The sequence below is a fragment of the Rana temporaria genome, chromosome 2 (genome assembly GCF_905171775.1).
Source record: "Rana temporaria chromosome 2, aRanTem1.1, whole genome shotgun sequence".
NCBI classification, from domain to species: domain Eukaryota; kingdom Metazoa; phylum Chordata; class Amphibia; order Anura; family Ranidae; genus Rana; species Rana temporaria.
The window spans coordinates 486,814,539-486,834,348 of record NC_053490.1 but is presented as its reverse complement, the minus strand read 5'-3'; the positions used below and the strand labels follow the sequence as shown (position 1 = coordinate 486,834,348).

General features: G+C 45.9%; 1 protein-coding gene across 1 annotated transcript in view; it reads right to left on the bottom strand.

The window, feature by feature from the left end:
• Positions 1–19,810, bottom strand: part of USP25 (ubiquitin specific peptidase 25) — a 200,803-nt gene that overhangs the window by 84,706 nt on the left and 96,287 nt on the right. Inside the window, exons 8-9 of the mRNA XM_040338805.1 lie at positions 19,334–19,410; positions 413–486 (exon numbers count right to left, since the gene is read on the bottom strand). Of these exons, the coding sequence (XP_040194739.1) occupies positions 413–486; positions 19,334–19,410 (151 nt within the window). The remainder of the gene's footprint in view (positions 1–412; positions 487–19,333; positions 19,411–19,810) is intronic.

Genomic DNA, 19,810 nt, shown 5'->3' with positions numbered 1-19,810 from the left:
GGTCAGGGCTGTTTTGGCAGAAAAATATGGCAAAATGTTTTGGACACCCAACTATGGGACCAATATGAACTTGTTGGACATTCCACATCTACAGACATTATTAGAGTAATACTGATAAGGGATTAGGCTCCACACAATCTATATTTCCAACTGTAGAAATGAATGAGCTAAGAAGTGAAAATTAATCAACTCTCTAAGTAAGTGGACAGAGTTATATAGTTTCCTGAACAATCAATTTAAGCATCAAGCAGAGCATACAAGTACAACCTCCCAATCAGTTCAGTTTCAAATGGATATTTAGCAGCTGATGAAAGGACCATATTCAGAAGCCATTCTATAGGTTCTTATGCGGGTTTCTACTCCGAGCACAAAGTTTTTTGGAATGTTCCCATGAAGTATATCAAATACCAACCTTCATGAACACCTGCTGCCAGGAATCGCCCATAGAACAGCTCCACCATTGGGTTCTTTGGCTTTTCTCCATCCCTGTTGAAAAATAAACACACAAGAATGTTGCAATTCATTAAGTAAAATTATATATTAAAGTGGAGGTTCCCCTAAAAATAAACTTTTAAGATTAGATTCATGCTCATTTTGTCTAGGGAAATCGGCTATTTTTTTTTAAAAAACTAAGCAGTACTTACCGTTTTAGAGAGCGATCTTCTCCGCCGCTTTCGGGTATGGACTTCGGGTCTGGGCGTTCCTTCTTGATTGACAGGCTTCCGACGGTCGCATCCATCGCGTCACGAGTAGCCGAAAAAAGCCGAAGGTCGGTGTGGCTCTATAAGGCACCTGCGCACCGACGTTCGGCTACTTTCGGAAAATCATGACGCGATAGATGCGACCGTCGGAAGCCTATCAAGAAGGAACGCCCAGACCCGAAGACCATACCCGGAAGCGGCGGAGAAGATCGCTCTCTAAAACGGTAAGTACTGCTTCGTTTTTAAAAAAAACTAGCCGATTCCCCTAGACAAAATGAGCATGAATCTAATCTTAAAAGTTTATTTTTAGGGGAACCTTCACTTTAAATCATAATCTTATATATGTTTAACACATTAAATAAACTGTATGAACTATGGCAAAGGCACACAGGGCATTTTTCTATACCAATCATATTTTAGCTTTCATCATCCAAACCTAGTCAGAAATCTTGAAACAAGCAATCTCACTGGTTCCTATGGTAAAGTGTACCCCTATTTTTTTTCAGTTCAAAAGAGTATAACAAACGAGAACTCTTCCAATGCACTAAACTCTTCTTAAAAGGCAATATTTACAGGTTTATAAATGGTTTTAAAAAAAACACAAAAAAGGGTTATTTTTGTAATACATTTTTTTTTTAAATAAATAAATAAATAAATAAATAAATAAAAATATATATATATATATATATATATATATATATATATATATATATATATATATATATATATATATATATATATATATATATATATATATATATATATATATATATATATATATATATATTCACAAGAGAAGAGCTACCATTTCAGACCCATCTGAAGTTGCTAGTTTTCTGACAATCAATGTCGACCCTATGGCTTCAATACATTTAGCCACTGGATCAAAACATGAATGTAGATAAATAGCTGACATTTCTATTCTACATATTTTTTAGATTGGTGACCCTGCATTTCTGTCAGATAATGCACCACTTTGCCCCAAGAATTGTTGCAATCACAAATGTTTAGGAATTCTCATATTTCTTTTGCTTGCATTGGTAGGACATAGAAAGTGGAGAAACAAAAAGCCAAATCTGACACATTCCAAACAAAACTCCAAAATGGACTGGACAAAATGAATGGCACCTTTTCAAAATTGTAAGAAATAATTGAATTCCAAGTTTGTAATGCTCCTGTAATTTGTAATTAAGCTCACCTGTATTAATTAACAGGTGCTGTCAATATAGAAATCACACCAGTATCCAGTTAACACGGTGAAAAATTGACTCAACCTTTTTGTTGAGTCTCTCTGAATGAATGAATGAATGACTTGTATAGCCAACTCATGCGAACTGAATCGTCTCTGGGCGCTTTTTCCAGCCAGAGTCTGCTTGGCTGGTGCGGCAATTTTACCCCGTAGGATCGTGACACGCTTGGGACACACAGTCATACACACAGATATACATATATATACTGGGCCAATTTGGACAAGATCCAATTTACCTACCAGCATGTCTTTGGAGTGTGGGAGAGAATGGAGAAGAGAAAGAGCAGCAAAGAACTGTCTAGGGCAGTGGTCATCAACCCTGTCCACTGGATGTCTTGACCGTGTGCATGGCATTATGAAATCTGACGACTACCAAAGAATTATGGGGTGCAATGAAGGGCCCAGTGTCAGAAAGTTAGAGATCATGGGTCTTACAGCAGGATTATGACCTTTCAAAGCGCAAAAGCACCCATAAATGGTTTAAGACAAAGCGCTGGAGAGTACTGAACTGGCCAGCGATGATTCCAGATCTAAATCCCATAGAGCACCTGTAGAGAGATCACAAAACAGCAGTTGGAAAAAGAAACCCTTCCAATCTGAGAGACCTGGGAGCAGTTGGCAAAGAGAGGCAAGAAACTCAGATGGTTACAGGAAGCGATTGATTTCAGTCATTAACCACTTGCTTACTGGGCACTTAAACCCCCTTCCTGCCCAGACCAATTTTCAGCTTTCAGCGCTGACGCATTTTGAATAACAATTGCGTGGCACTGATGAGTGGCAGTGATGGGCACTACCGACATTGGCTGACAGCTGATCACATGGTAAGAGGCCGGGACCGGCCCCTCCTTTGAATCTGTGATCACCCGAGTCTCAGTGACTCGGGTGGTCACAGCATGCATGGGGCACACGTGGAGCGCACAAAGGGGAGGACGTCTATTGATGTCCTGCCAGCATTTGGGGTCCGCCAAGTGGTTAATATACCAAATATTAAATGGAAAGTGCCAATTTTTGGAGTTTTGTGTGGAATGTGTCAGATTTGGCTTCTTATTTCTCCACTTGTGTGTCCTAACAATAGAAACAAAATAAACATGAGAATGCCTAAACATTTGTAATTGCAACAATTTTCTGAGCGAAGTGGTGCATTGTAAGACAGAAATGCAGGGATGCCAATATTTTTGGCCATGATCTGACAAAACTATCCGTTGGACAGGACACGGTTTATGCCACATTGCTCCTTTTACGAGAAGGCACTCTGTAATTGGAGGAAAGGCAGGTCACACACACACACACACACACACACACACACACACACACACACACACACACACACACACACACACACACACACACACACACACACACACACACACACACACACACACACACACACACACGGTTCCCTCCAAAATGCAAAATAGTTTTTTTCTTTTAATCCATATGAATGAAGCTCCACTTGCTTTTGCAAAGCAGGTAGAGCATAATGGATATTATTGTCCTTTATAAATGTGCTTTTTTTTTTTATTATTAAAGCAAAGGCATGGATACCATGAGGCTGACCATATGCATTATAACTGGGGCCCTAGGGCTGCACGATTCTGGTCAAAATGAGAATCACGATTCTTTTGCCTAGACAAAAGATCACGATTCTCAAAAATGTAATGCCAGAACCCCCCCCCCCCCAAAAAAAATAATAATAAATAAACCTGTGATTTATCTGAAAATATGAATATATAAAAAAAGAGACCAGTGATATGTCTATAATGTTAAAGATCATATAACTCCTATGAATAAAGCAGAATAAAACTTTGATTCTGATTTTTTCATAGGAGTTATATGGTCTTTAACATTATAGACCTATCACTGGTCTCTTTTTTTATAGATCAGAAGCAGTACTGCCAGCAACCATTGGGTGGCGCATGGATACACACAGTTGTACAGAACTGTGAGAAGGTTTAATACATCAGAAGCAGTACCGCCGGCAACCACTGGGTGGCGCATGGATACAAACTACTGTTGTGAGAGAAGCTCAGGCATCTATCCAGCGGCGCAGGCTGCCAACGTCGGTTTCGATGTCGGCGGCATTTGCTTTCCACACTGGTTATGTGGACGGCGGTGACATGTAGGAGAATCGTCGGTCATTCTGAGGGGAGATTGCGGAGGATGAGAATCGAAATCGCGATTCTCTCCGCGATTAATCGTGCAGGTCTATGGGGCCCTATGTGGGGAATGTGTTAAAATGTTTAGCACTGTCTGACACAATCACTGTGCTTGCTGTGAGAAGCGAAGCAAAAGCTTTCCAACCACCATAAAGTCGATGCGAGAGTTCTTGAAGAACCTTCTCTATGGAGAGCAGAGTAAATGCTTTGACATGTTACTGGTGCTTCATTATTCCTCTCACTTCCTGAGTAATGTGCAGGTCGCGGAGCTCTTTAATTGTCAGGAAATGTTCGCAGCCCAAGGGCAGCGCCATGATCTTTAGCAATTTCATAGACAGTGAAAAAGCCAATTACAGGAACAAAAGTTATGGCTCCCAGAGCTGAATCCACACTAACCTCCATGGAGCAGAGAGAAGCCTCCAAAATGTTCAAAGGAAGGAAGCGACAGATGTGCAAGAGCCATTTCTCTGTCACAGCTACAAGTGTGACTATTTGCTGCAAAACAGACGACTCCCTTCTATTCCCTGCATGCTGTCAGTGTTCTTGGAAAAGACAGATGTTACATGCCAGAATCTGGAACTTTTTCACATAAGGTGCAACCTCAATTACCAGTAAGCTAGGCCAGTCAGCCATTACCAAAGCCTGCTGGGACCAGGGGTTGGAAGCGCTTTGTCGTTTCCCCTAAGCTCATTAAAGTTTTAGACGTAAACCCTAACGCCGCGTACACACGGTCGTTTTTAGTGATGAAAAAAAAAACAACATTTTTTAAAACGTCATTTAAAATGACCGTGTGTGGGTATAACGTTGTTTTATGTCTTCTGAAAAACGACAAAAAAAAAAAATGTGTCGTTTTTCAAAACGTTGTTTTTGGGGTGGGTAAAACAACGTTTAAAACAACATTTTTAAACCCACGCATGCACAGAAGCAAGTTATGACGCGAGCTTGAATGGAACAGAGTGCCGTCGTACGTGCTGAACGTAACGGCGCTTTGCTAGAGCATTTTGAAAAAACAATGGTGTGTAGGCAACGTCGTTTTTTTAAAATGAAGTTTGAAAAACGTCATTTTGTTTCAGGATAAAAAACGTTGCTTTATTTCATCACAAAAAACGACTGTACGCGGCATAACTGAATGACATTTAGCTGGCATCAAGCACTATGTATCAGAGACTTGAAGAACTTCTTTCAACTCCAAGTTTATTTAATCTGTCCGTGTGTACACATATGTAACCATAAAAAAAAAAAAAAGAAAGTGCCACAGTAAGGTCAAGAGTACAATTTTGATCTTCTGTCCCAGTATAAGGCCCCTTTTACACTGAGGCGTATTTCAGGCGTTTTAGCGCTAAAAATAGCGCATAAAAACGCCTGAAATACTACCGGCCCCAGCATTCTCAATGTGAAAGCCAGAGGGCTTTCACACTGAGGCGATGCGCTGGCGGGAGAAAAAAAATCTCCTGCAGGCAGCATCTTTGGAGCGGTGTGTATACCGCTCCTTCCCATTGAAAACAATGGGACACTGCGGTAATACCGCCGGCAATGCGCCTCTGCAGAGGCGCATTGCCGGCGGGATTAACCCTTTTTTGTCTGCTAGCAGGGGTTAACGCACCGCTAGCGGCCGAATACCGCCGCAATTCCGACGGTATAGCGCTGCTACTTATTATCCATCTGCACACACAGACCTTTTTGACTTCTTTAATCCTCTCAGACACATACCATTTTCTGTGGATATTATCAGTATACTATGATACACTGATTAAGTATATTTTTTACTTCAGCCCCCTCTAGGCAGTCACCACTGGCGCAGCATCCTGTCCTACCAGGAAACCCAGCAACCTGAGTTTTGTGTACGTTTTTTGGGGGGGTTTCGTGTGTGCGCAACCAGTCAGCACGCGGCTCCATTACCTCAGCTCCCGGGACAGACTACCATTTTGGCCTTGTCTTTACACCTGCCATATCTCTTTGTATCCTCTTTATGCAAGTACTTGAGGTGGGCCCTAACGCCCCTTCCCCCTTCACTATTAGTGATTACCATACTAATTATTTTCTATTATTCTTTATAGATACTTCTGAGCATCTGCCCCTGATGAGTGTCTCTTACACGAAACGCGTCGAACATTTAGGATGCAGACTCATGTTTACATTATACCATCTACTCATGAATTATGGTTTTACTTTTTTATATTATTTATATTCCCCTTGCAAGTGCTGCTTAGATGTTTTTATGTAAATATATGAATTTATTTTCCCTGTTAATAAAAAAAATATATATATATATTTGAATTTATCGAATGTATGAACCAATCAATTGAGACCACTACGTGGCGCTAAGTTGTTATATATTTATGTACCATTTGTTGCCCATAGCTCACACACACATACATATGTGTGTGAACATTTATGGAATGATATTTATTACAATGTCTTCTCTGTATGTGGTCACGGTCATTGATATGTTTTATGCAATTCTTAATGATCAATAAGTATGTATTTTCATTGTTACCTCCATAATGCCTACAGCCTCATTTAAAGTCCCAAACTTCCTGATGGTCTCGTATAGCGCCGCTAAAAATAGCGGCGCTATACCGCCACTGCACATCCTGCCCCAGTGTGAAAGGGGCCTAAGTGTATATATTTCTGACCAAACAAAAATCAATTAGTACTATGCAGACCAGTTAAGAGTTTCTTCACCAGGTTTTTTGCTTGATTGTATATGTACGATTCACATTGCACATGAGTTAATACGAGCGCATCAGTATTTATTAATTTATTCAGACCGGAATCCCTAAATCAGTTTGAATATAAAAAGGTACTCAAAACAATCATAGTAAAACAATAGTCATGACTGTTTCCAAAGGTCTAACCCAGGTTGGGGACATGAAATAAGAGCTATAAACCCCCTAGTTGTAATAAATAGAATGTATTACGCCAAACTGTCTATAGTGCAGCCTACATAGCAGGACTGAATTTAGAGTGTGGAATGGCACACCGTGGGTGGTCTTGTACAAAGATCTTCAAAGGCTGCCACGTTTCCTGGAAGGCCTCAAGTGTGTCCAATGATGTATTATTGCGTTCATTAATGTAAATTTCAGATAGCTTGGTAAAGACCACTGCACTAGGGAAATTTGTTTCATGTCATGGTTTAGTGAATAGGGCGGGGGTAGCACCACTCGGTGTTAACCAAAGCGGTTTGCAGAAAAGAAAGTTAATAAAAGTTTCTACTTCTCACCAAAAAACGATAAGGCTACCGACAATCCCACCATATATACCGTATTTATCGGCGTATACCGCGCACTCTTTTGCCCTGAAAATCAGGGCAAAATCGTGGGTGCGCGATATACGCCGATACCCGCGCCGAGTTTGAATACTGTGCCGGCATATACCTAGCGCAGTACACTCGTGTATAGTCGGGCAGTCTCGGCTCCTCTCGCGCTCACGTCCTGAACGTACAGGACGTGAGCGCGAGAGTAGCCGAGCCTGCCCGACTATACACGTGTACTGCGCTCGGTATATGCCTGCGCAGTATTCAAACTCGGTGCGGGAAAGCAGGAAACGAGCGGGGAGGACGCCGCAGAAGGACGCCGGACCCGACGAAGAGGACACCCGAAGCCGCAGACGGACGCCGCGCAAGACACCAAAACTGTAAGTACACTTTTTTCCACAGGAATTTCGGGGCAACTTTAGGGGTGAGCACTATACAGGGGAGCGTGCTATACCCCAATAAATACGGTACTTATAGGGTGCCACTGTCTGGGCAATTTCAAATAAGCCTAACTGGGGTATAATACCACCTAATTAGTAGCTTATACTGTATTCCCCCTACCTTATATTTACATTCTGTGAAATCTCAGTTGTTTCAAAGTTTTTATTCCAAGTTGTAAATTTTGGGATTGGGCCCAACTCCTTCCATCTGGTTACAGGATGGTCTTGATTTTACCGACTCTGCATATAAAAGACTAGAGGGAGGAAATTAGACCGCCATCATGCGACTCTCCTCGGTTGTTTCATTAATGGTCACATGACCGCTCTCCTCCTCCAATCAAAAGCTACACTCGAGGAGGAGGTGGAGCGCGGCGTCTTGGTATTAGACGTATTGTATTGAGAGTGACACAGGAGGGAGTAAGGGCTGGCAGTGATGTTTTCTGTCCCAGGAAAGGCAGGGTGGGCAGCCTTACACCCTCCCAATAGGTGGAATCCGGGGCGGACAGCCCGATCCCCCCCCCCCCTGTTGGTAAAAAAAATATATATAATCGGCGTTTAACACGCAGGCACGGTTTACCCTCTATTTTCCGGGTAAAAAAGTGCGTGTTATACACCATATGAGATTTTAGTGACTGGGCTTAGGTCCACTTTATCTCCTACTATTCAGCCACACCAACATGCGAGATCAGTACATAAACGTTCCAGGAACAAGAAACTGATTGCTTGCCACTGATAAGCAGACCTAATTTTATCCAGAGCAGCAGATAGTAATATCAGTAACTGAACCCAAATGGTCTGTTTACAACTTCAGGCACGAACTGCATTCTAAGTGCAGGGAACATTCTGTACTATTGTTTACACCTATGTCATTTAGGATGGTGCATTTTGAAATATCCTGGGTCCTTAATACAACCCCCAATTACAAAAATAGTTACAAAGTCAGATTGAAAAAAGACACAAGTCCATCTGGTTCAACCAATAAAAAGAGACGCTGTGTGAAATCTACATAAAAAAACAGAATGCAATGGTTTGCAATTCTCATAAACCCATATTTTATTCATAATAGAAAATTGTAACCATATCAAATGTTTAAAATGAGAAAATAATTTGAAGAAAAAAAAATAAGGCAATTTGGAAATTGAGGCAGCAAAACGTCTCAAGAAAGTTGGGACAGAGCAAAAAAAGATAGCAAACTACAACCCCAAATCCAAAAAGGTTTGGACAGGACCATGTTTACCACTAGGGTTGTCCCGATACCACTTTAGGACTGAGTACGAGTACCGATACTTTTTTTCAAGTACTCGCCGATACCGAATACCGATACTTTTTTTTAAATGTGTCCCCAAATGCAGCCATGTCCCCCCACAGATGCAGCCATGTCCCCCCCTCATATCCAGCCATGTCCCCCCCCCATAGGCAGCCATGTCTCCCCCCCATAGGCAGCCATGTCTCCCCCCCATAGGCAGCCATGTCTCCCCCCCATAGGCAGCCATGTCTCCCCCCCATAGGCAGCCATGTCCCCCCCCATATCCAGCCATGTCTCCCCCCCCATATGCAGCCATGTCTCCCCCCATATCCAGCCATGTCCCCCATATGCAGCCATGTCTCCCCCCATGCAGCCATGTCTCCCCCCATGCAGCCATGTCTCCCCCCCCCCCATATGCCGCCATGTCCCCCTTACCTGCATCCCGCTGCCGCCAACTGGTTAAGACGCGCGGGGAAGATTACAGCTTTCATTTGAATAGCTGTAATGATTTGCGCCGCGCTGCGTATAGACACTCCCCCTTGCTCGGGATTGGACAGTTCACCCGAGCAAGGGGGAGTGTCTATACGCGGCGCGAATCATTACAGCTATTCAAATGAAAGCTGTAATGTTCCCTGCGCGTATTAACCAGTCGGTGACGGCGTAACGGTGGCGGCGGGGGGGGGGGGTGTTATAGGGGAGTATTCTATTTCGGTATCGGGGGTATTTGCGGGAGTACGAGTACTCCCGCAAATACTCGGAATCGGTCCTGATACCGTTACTAGTATCGGGACAACCCTATTTACCACATTGTAGCATCCACTCTTCTTTTAACATTACTGCAAAGGTATGGAAACTGAAGACCAGTTGCTGGAATTGTGGGAGAGGAATGTTGTCCCATTCCTGTGTGATCATATGCTGCTCTAAATGCTGTTGCCAGACCATTTATATCAACAACAAGCTCATCATAAGATATGTGCAATAACGTATTTAAGACACGCTATTAAGCTGTAAAACCCGCCTTTGTACAGACATCCAGAAGCCCCAAGACTGTTGCTGGGTGCTGCCATCTTGAGAGGCACTCAAGTCATATTATGAACTTTTTCCTCTACTCCCAGCAGCTATATAAAAAGTAAATGTAGGAAGACAAGGGGCAGAGGAGCTGGGCCAGCTCAGAGATTAGACTCTACCAGAAGAGGAGAGGTCTATGAAGTGCAAGAAAGAAAGGGGGCAAAGGAAAGGTGTCAATTCCATAGCCAGTTCAGATGCACATAGCAAGTGAAAAAAAAAATGTTTATGGAAAGGGTAGCTGCAGTAAGTAAGCATTTAAAATATTTGCTTTTACCTGCAATATTTTTAACTTTTTTTTTATTGAAGTTGTACATCATAGACAGAAGATAATAAAGTACAAAAGAAGAAGAAAAAAAAGAAATGAAAATAAGGCCCCTTGCACACTGGGGCATTTTTCATGCGGTACAGCGCTAAAAATAGCGCTGCTATACCGCATGAAAAATCATGCCCTGCAGTGTTCAATGTGAAAGCCCGAAGGCTTTCACATTGAAGCGGTGCGCTAGCAGGAGCGCACCAAAAGTCCTGCTAGCCGCATCTTTACCGCGGTATAGGAGCGGTGTGTTATTAACCCTTTTTCGGCCGCTAGCGGGGGTTAAAACCTCACCGATATCGCCCAAATAGCGCGGCTATACCGTCACAGCGGCACCACGCTGCAATGTGAAAGCAGCCTAAGGTAGCAGATGCATTAGGAAAACAATACACAATAGATGACAATGCCCAAAGAAGGTTTCCATAAGACCAGGTGTGTTCTAAAAAGATGGACTAGCAGTTAGGGGGCGTGGCCTGGAGCGACATGGGATAGGACGCTAGTCTGCTGAGCTCCACCGGCCGTTTATCCTTTCCGCTCTATCCTGCACTCCTACCCGAGACTTTCCTCACTAAAACCTCATAGCAGACCCCGGGCACCTCGGTTACCATGGCCCCACCGAAAACGAGCAAATCGGCGGGTCCAAAAATCGATCAATATCTCCGTCAGGAGAAGGACCCCCCAGCGCAAGATGGCGGCGCCACGAGGACGGAGGAGGCCACAGTCAGCGCAGACATCGCAAAGGTGCTGGTAGCTATCACCTCCTGTCAAGAAGCCGTGGCGGCTTGCCAGACCACCCTCACGGCGAAGATAGAGGAGGTAAAAGTGGACATTTCACTGGTACGTCAGGATATGCAGAGGCTGAGAGAGAGGGTGTCTGAGGCGGAGGTGAGACTTGGCGCCGTGGAGGATTCCCTCCCCCCCATCCAGCAATCCTCTGAAGCCATGCAGCTACAGATTAACCAGCTCCTTGAGAAGTAAGACGACCTCGAGAATAGAAGCCGTAGGTGTAACTTAAGGTTCGTCGGCCTCCCGGAGGGGGTGGAGGGGAGAGACCCACAGGACTTTCTGGAGAAGCTGCTCAGGGACGCCTATGGCAGAGAGGCCTTCTCCCCCATGTTCGCTGTGGAACGAGCGCACCGCATGCCAGGCAGACAGCCACCACCCGGAGCTCCCCCCCGCACGCTCATTGCAAAGTTCCTAAACTATAGGGACAGGGATGCCATCCTCCGGTTGAGCAGGGAGAGGGGTAATATCCCCTTCGACAACAAGATGGTGGCTGCGTTCCCGGACTTCTCGGCTGAGGTCCAGCGCAGGAGGAAGACCTTCATGGAAGCCAAGCGACGATTGCGAGTCAAGCATATTAAATACGCCATGCTGTTCCCGGCCCGTCTTCGCGTGGAAGGAGAGGATCGTGCACACTTCTTCGAGGATCCAGAAGAGGTGCTGACCTGGTTGGAGCGGCAGGACAGACGCAGATAAGTACACAGCTTCCCCAGTCCCCCGCTGCACTACTTGCAGCGGCGCCATGGCCCAGAAGCATCCTAATGGTCACCCCCGCAGGGATCTTACTACTCCCAGTTGTACTAGTGTATGGGGGATCTCCCCCCTCACCCTCTCCCCTGTTGTTCCCCTGCGGGGTGCCAGGCTACAACACCTCCTACCCCCCTAGATGCCTTCGGCCTAATGCCCTTCCCCCCCCCCCCCCCCTGTGGGATACAGAGGGGCCCGAACTGCATCCTGACATTGCTCACTGACACCTGGAGCCCCCGGGACACCCGGGCTTCCCCTGACGGGCCGGGGGGGAAACAAGGGGGACGCTTACCTGAACAATTGCCTTGCACCCTCAGACACTGGTCTTTTGAGAATGTTGTCTGACTTACAGGAAAGTCTACACGCTAAGCGAATTTACGTTTTCACTGTTTCTAAATCTTTTTTAAACTTTTTTTTTGCCCTTTTTTCCAATCTTCCTCCTCCGGCGGAGGGAGGCACACTGCCTAGGGCACGCAATGGGAAGCGAGCCAGGTCCTACACCGTGCCCGAGCGCACAGCGGTATTCCGCCCCACTTGCAGCAACCCACCATCAATCCTGGGGAACTGCTGATGCGCAGTCCCACCCTTGGTGGCCTGGCCGGATACTATCCGGGACTGTGCTGGTAGACTCCCAGTGGATATCCTGGCTAGTTAGAATGTTCATCTATACGATGCATTGGGTGCTGCTTTTGCCACGTTGGCAGTTGAGGGTTCAAGCCCGCACCAGTTGGGGAAAGTGCAGGGCAGGGTGGGGGGAGGGAGGGGTGTTAGGGTGCTGGGTTACTGATGTTTTTATTTTGATACGGGTTCTGTTTGAGCAAAATGCATATAGAGGATGTATTATCGTGTTATTGATGATGTATGGAAGTGTACAAGATAGCGGTCAGGGGGAAATGTGGTATGTACTTAAAAATAGTCTGAATCCTGGAGTTCTCTACCTCCCCTGGTATGTCCCATGGCCACGTTGAAGCTGTTAACCTGGAATGTCCGCGGACTAAGGGACCCGATTAAGCGCTCTGCAGTATTTGCGCTACTCAAAAAACTAAGGGCGGATGTTGTGGTCCTTGTGGAGACACACGCGGAAGGCCTGGCCCTGCGGACGCTCAAGCGGCCGTGGGTGGGCTGGGGCTATCACTCAGTATACACCTCCCACTCCAGAGGAGTCTCTATACTAATTGCCAAGACGGCACACTTTGAACTCCAGGATTCAGTGATAGACCCACAGGGCAGGTATGTCTTTTTGAAAGCTAAACTACATGGGGATCCGGTCCTCCTTATGGCATTTTATGTCCCACCCCCGTTTCAGTCCACCGTAGTGGTCACCGGATTCGACTTTATGGCCCTGCACCCTGATACGCCGGCAATCTGGCTGGGTGACTTTAATACAGTACTAGATCCCTCCCTGGATAGGTTGGTCAAAGATCAGGCTGAACCCGCTAGGCCGCGTCCCACGAGATTCGCGAGGCTTCTCGCGGATTTTAACTTAGTAGATGTGTGGAGACATGGGCACCCCGCAGAGCGGGCATACACATGTTTCTCGGCCTCGCACCACTCAATGTCCCGCATAGACCTGGTCCTTGTGTCTAAAACGCTTCTCCCCAGGGTTAGAGAGACAGGTTTTTCTCCCCGGTCCCTCTCCGACCACTGCCCATGCTGGACAAAATTATCGCTGCCCCGGACCCACCCACCGCCCACATGGCGGTTAAACCCGTTCTGGCTGACCCTGCTACCGGAGGACGCGGATCTGGCCACGGAGTGGGAGCACTACTTTGCTGATAACACTGGATCTGCGTCCCCCCGGGCAGTCTGGGAGGCCTTCAAATTACATGCCCGCATGACACTCTCGGCCCGTATTAATTCCCTTAAGGCCACTTCTGCAGAGGCACTTGATAGGGCCATGGAACTCGTCACGGCGAAAGAAAGGGAATACTCTGCCAACCCGAGTACAGACCTAGCTGCGGAACTTCAGTTCTGCACTAGGGCGGCCGACCAACTACACTATGAGAAATCGAAGCGAAAGCTTTTCTTTCTCAAACAGAGGAATTATGAGCATGGGGAGAGAGCAGGGAAGTTACTCGCCTACCTGGTACACTGCGAAGAAAGACCTCCGGTGGTGATCTCCCTGCGCTCACCAGACGGAAACCTGATAGCCGACCCGGAACAGGTGGCTTATATGTTTCACGACTTCTTCTCTTCCCTATACGACACGGTGGCCCCAGACTCTGACTCCCTGTCCGAGAACTTTCTTGCCGACCTACAGATCCCACGACTCACTACACAGCAGGCCCAAGCGCTCGAGGAGCCACTGACGGCAGAGGAGATATCCACTGCACTCGCTGGCCTTCCAAAATCTAAAGCCCCGGGGTCGGATGGCTTGCCAACCGAGTTCTACACCACTTATGCAGAAACACTGGTCCCTAGGCTCCTCGCCCTCTACAAGTCTATCTTTGATAGCTCAGAACTACCGCCTTCAATGAGGGAAGCCACCATAGTCTTGATCCCTAAGCCAGGCAAGGACCCCCATCAACCAGAGTCATACCGCCCCATCTCCCTTCTACAAGTGGACATTAAAATCTTGGCCAAAGTGCTCTCAGCCCGACTCAACGGCGTGATCCTTTCCCTAGTACACGCTGACCAAGCGGGCTTCATGCCCGGCCGGAATACCTCATTTAACCTCAGGAGGCTGTTCATCAACCTCCAGGCCAAACATGACAACCCAGGGGCCCGAATAGTCGTCGCCCTGGACACTGCCAAGGCGTTTGACTCAGTGGAATGGCGATACTTATGGACGTGCCTTGCCAAGTTCGGACTAGGACCTAAATTTATTCAGTGGGTGAAGCTCCTTTACCAGGCCCCAGGGGCCAGAGTACTGGCCAACGGGTGGCTCTCGGACTGTTTCCCACTGCGGCGTGGCACAAGACAGGGCTGCCCCCTGTCGCCGCTGCTGTATGCCCTGGCGGCGGAACCGTTGGCAATCGCCATACGATCGCACCCAGGTATAACGGGACTGCGGAGAGGGGAATTGGAGGAGAGAATAAGTACCTATGCAGACGACACACTTCTTTACCTAGACGACCCCACGGACTCCCTCCCACTGGCTCTGTCCCTGATTGAGCGCTTCGGCGCTTTCTCGGGGCTCAGGATCAACTGGGACAAATCCCAAATACTCCCATTGGATAGCTACCCGGTGACCAGGGAAGGGGCTCTACTCCCTCTACAGAGAGTGGCTGACATTAAGTATCTGGGGATTCGGACCACCAGAGATCCAGCAGACTACACCTCACTGAACGTCACACCATTGTATGACATGCTAAAATCTAGAACACAGGCCTGGACCAGACTCCCACTGGGAGTCACGGGCCGCATAAATCTAATTAAGATGGTCCTATTACCCAAGATTCTTTACATGGTGTGGCACTCACCGGTGTATCTTGTGCTCAGGTGTTTTAGGCTCATAGAAACTATCTTGAAGCCGTTTGTGTGGGGCTCCGCGAGACACAAACTTCCCTGGCATAGACTGAAAAACCCGACCGACCTGGCAGGACTGGCACTACCCGATTTCAATGCGTACTATTTGGCTGCACAACTGTCACAACTGTTCCATGTAGACAAGGTGGACAGGATCAGGTTCCTGCGCCTCCTCTGTCCTGCATGGATCCAACCGATAGGCGACCCCCTGGTGGCTATAGCGGGGGGGGGCAAGGATAAGGGAGGGACGCCACTCCCTGCTGTATCACTACAGGAGGGTGTGGAGCATAGTGTCGGGTAGACTGAACATAGCACCCTTGCATGGCTACACCTCCATGTGGCGCAATTCAGCCCTACCGGAGTTCGAGCACATACAAGACACTGAGGTGTGGAGTGCCAGGGGAATCTTCTACCTGTCCCACATCACCAGAAGCGGAAAACTGAAACCCTTTACTACGCTACAATCTGAGTATGATCTGCCAGACCATATGTTCCTCCGCTATGCCCAGATACGGCACGCCTTTCGGGCGCAGTTCCCCCAGGATGATTTGGCCCTTGCTGACAACCCCCTCATGGCAGCAGTCAGGTACCCAGACCCTAAAAAACTGATCACCCAGTTCCACACCATGATCACGCTTCCGGGGGCGACAGTGTCAGCTTATGCCCTGAAGTCCAGGTGGGAGGGGGAAGTGGGCCCGTTAGAGGATGATGAGTGGAGTGACGCCCTAGATGCATGTAAACTGGTATCCCCAAAACTGTCAGATCGCCTCACGCAAACCTACATCATAAACAGGGCTTACCTCACACCTCTTAGAATTTCCAAGTACAGAAGGGACTCCTCCGCTTTGTGCCCAATATGCAATCGCGAAACAGGCACTTTTTTTCATTTACTATGGCAGTGTGCTAAGATCCAGACCTTCTGGGAACAGGTGGTAAAATTCCTTCACGACAAAATGGGATCCCCCATTACTCTACAGCCCAAGCTGTGCCTCTTAGGCATTCTACCTGACACTGAAATAAGTAAATTCCTCAAAGTATTCCTCCATGAGACGCTTTTCATAGCTCGCAAAGTCATAGCGCGGGTCTGGATGCGTCCAGAACCCCCAGAGCTGTCCCACTGGCTGGCTGAGGTCAATAGTGTCCTACCTTACAAAAAACTAGTATACTCACATAGGGGCTGTGCGGCCAAATACGACAAAATCTGGGGAAAATGGCTAAATTCGTCTGCAACCTGCTCCCGGGAGGGTTAGAGGTGCCCAAAATATCACTGAGCCCATGAAGGGGCATGGGGGGGCGGGAGGGCCGTGGATGGATGGACAACTGACCCTACTGCACTTTGTACATGTCACAAGATAAACAGATATGGATGTATTTTGTAGAGGTCGACCGATATATCGGTTGGCCGATATATCGGCCGATATTTGGCGTTTTTAAATTAATCGGCATCGGCCGATTTGTGCTTTAAAAAAGCCGATTGATAAATTCAGCACCGCGACTTGCAAAAAGCTTCTGCAATACAAGTCAATGCAAGTGCTTCCCGTAGAAGACCTTCTCTCTCTCCTGGGCAGACTGCCAAGTTTTAGAAAACATATACAATGTTGCTACTTATCAATTAACTGAACTCCGTGTAGGAGAATTCTCAGTTTAACCATTTAAAGGCTAAATCTTTTTTTACATATGTTGCTTACAAGTAAAAATCCTGTATTTTCTGCTAGAAAATTACTTGGAACCCCCAAACATTATATATTTTTTTTTAGCAGAGACCCTAGGAAATAAAATAGCGATTGCTGCAATATTTAATGTTACACGGTATTTGCGCAGCGGTCTTTCAAACACATTTTTTGGGGAAAAAATATACTTTAACAAATAAAAAAAAAAAACTAAACAGTAAAGTTAGCCCATATTTATTTATTTTTTCGACCAAAAGTTTTCATTACCTGTTTTTGTGTATTACAATATATATATATATATATATATATATATATATATATATATATATATATATATATATATATATATATATATATATATATATATATATATATTTACACAAAAACAGGTAATGAAAACTTTTGGTTGAAAAAAAAAAAATATGGGCTAACTTTACTGTTTAGCCCAAAAATCGGCTTAACATATCGGCCCAAAAAAATCGGCATCATAAATCGGCTATCGGCCGCCGTGATTTCTAAATATCGGCATCGGTATCGGCCAGAGAAAAACCCATATCGGTCTACCTCTAGTATTTTGTACCCTTTATCGCATGTTGGTCTGATATATATGCCCACACTCTGTTAATGATCACCCGCTGTGTATTATAAACGTGCGCGATTTGAGCGCCCTGTACGTTATTATTTTGCTCAATAATAAAAACTCTTTGATTTTAAAAAAAGATGGACTAGCCAGGCTAAATATACATAACCAATGTAGGACAATGGTATAGCAGTGTACATATTCATGGCTAGAAAATGATCAACCCGTAATGGCCTATTTACTGTAAATAGCAGACAAAAGACAGTTAAAGCGGGGGTTCACCCTATGAACGGAAATTTTTTTTTCTACTACCATAAAATCAGGCATTGTAGCGCGAGCTACAGTATGCCTGTCCCGATTTTTTTACCCCCATACTCACCTAGTCACGTAGTCGTACATCGAAGATACCGGGAAATGGGCGTGCCTATGGAGACGGAGGATGATTGACGGCCGGCTCTGGCGCGTCACGCTTCTCCGGAAATAGCCGAAATAGGCTTGGCTCTTCACGGCGCCTGCGCATAGCCTGTGCGCAGGCGCCGTGAAGAGCCGAGACCTACTCCGGCTGTCTTCGGGGAGAGTGACGTGCCAGGGCCGGCCGTCAATCATCCTCCCTCTCCATAGGCACGCCCATTCCCCGCGGGAGCCGAAATCTACAATGTACGATTACAAGGTGAGTCCGGGGTTAAAAAAAATCGGGACAGGCATACTGTAGCTCGCACTACAATGCCTGTCTCGATGGTAAAATCATGTGGGTGAGGGTGAACTACCGCTTTAAGAACGTGGCACTGCTACATTAGCAATACCAAGGAAAAAAGGGTAGAAGAGTACAGAAAAGGAAGTACGAGAAAGTATGCTTCACCCTACCGGACACCCTCATAAAACTCTACATGGGTACAACATCCGAGTGTATATTTTAAGGATAGGTTTGTGGTTCCAATAGATACCAGGTACACCAGATCTTATTGAATCTTAAAATCATATTATTAAAAAGGAGCAGTTAAATATTCCATGTTATAAACGTCATGAATTTGATTATATAAATCTAACTGCAATTTTAAAAGTGGAGGTTCACCCAAAAAATAAATTTTTAACATTAGATTGAGGCCAATTGTGGGAAGCACAATCGGGTGTTGTTTTTTTTTTTTTAAATGAATGCAGTACTTACCGTTTTAGAGATCGATGTTCTCCGCCGCTTCCGGGTATGGTCTGCGGGACTGAGCGTTCCTATTTGATTGACAGCCTTCCGACCGTCGCATACAGCGCGTCACGAGTTGCCGAAAGTAGCCGTCGGTGCGCAGGCGCCTTATAGAGCCGCACCGACGTTCAGCAACTCGTGACGCGCTGTATGCGACTGTCGGAAGGCTGTCAATCAAATAGGAACGCCCAGTCCCGAAGACCATACCCGGAAGCCGCGGAGAACATCTATCTCTAAAACGGTACGTACTGCATTGATTTTAAAAAAAAACACCCGATTCTGAAAAAATTTCGAGTGAACCCCCGCTTTAAGGTTGGTGACAGGGGCCTGTCTGAATTTTTCCTCTTGGGTTTAGATGACCTTTAGTGTTTACGCACAAAATTTCACAAACATTTTTTACAGCTTGCCCATCTTAATTCAAAATTCAGGCTAAACAAGACAATGCCAAAGGCGCATCCCCTCACCTTTCCTCCTCTGCCTTTATCTGGAAAGCGTCTTCCAGCCAGTCCAGCAGTTTGTGGGTGAATTCACTTACATCTTGCTGCAGGAAACAAAAGGAAAACCCATCAGTGCGGCTATAAGATGGCAAAACAGAAAGGCTGAACATAACTCCACCCATGATTGAACCACATTTGACTGCACATAAGAGAACCATTTCTTAACTACTTGCCTACAGGCCAATTTTCAGCTTTCAGCGCTGTTGCACTTTGAATGACAAATGCACGGTCATGCAGCACTGTACAAACTAAATTGTTATAATTTTTTCACACAAATAGAGCTTTCTTTTGATGGTATTTAATAACTACTGGGTTTATTTATTTTTGCTAAACAAAAAAAAAAAAAGTCATAGTTTGTTATAAAATTTTGCAAACGGGTAATTTTTTTCCTTCACTGATGAGGCACGGATGGGCAGCACTGACAGGTGACACTGATGAGGCACG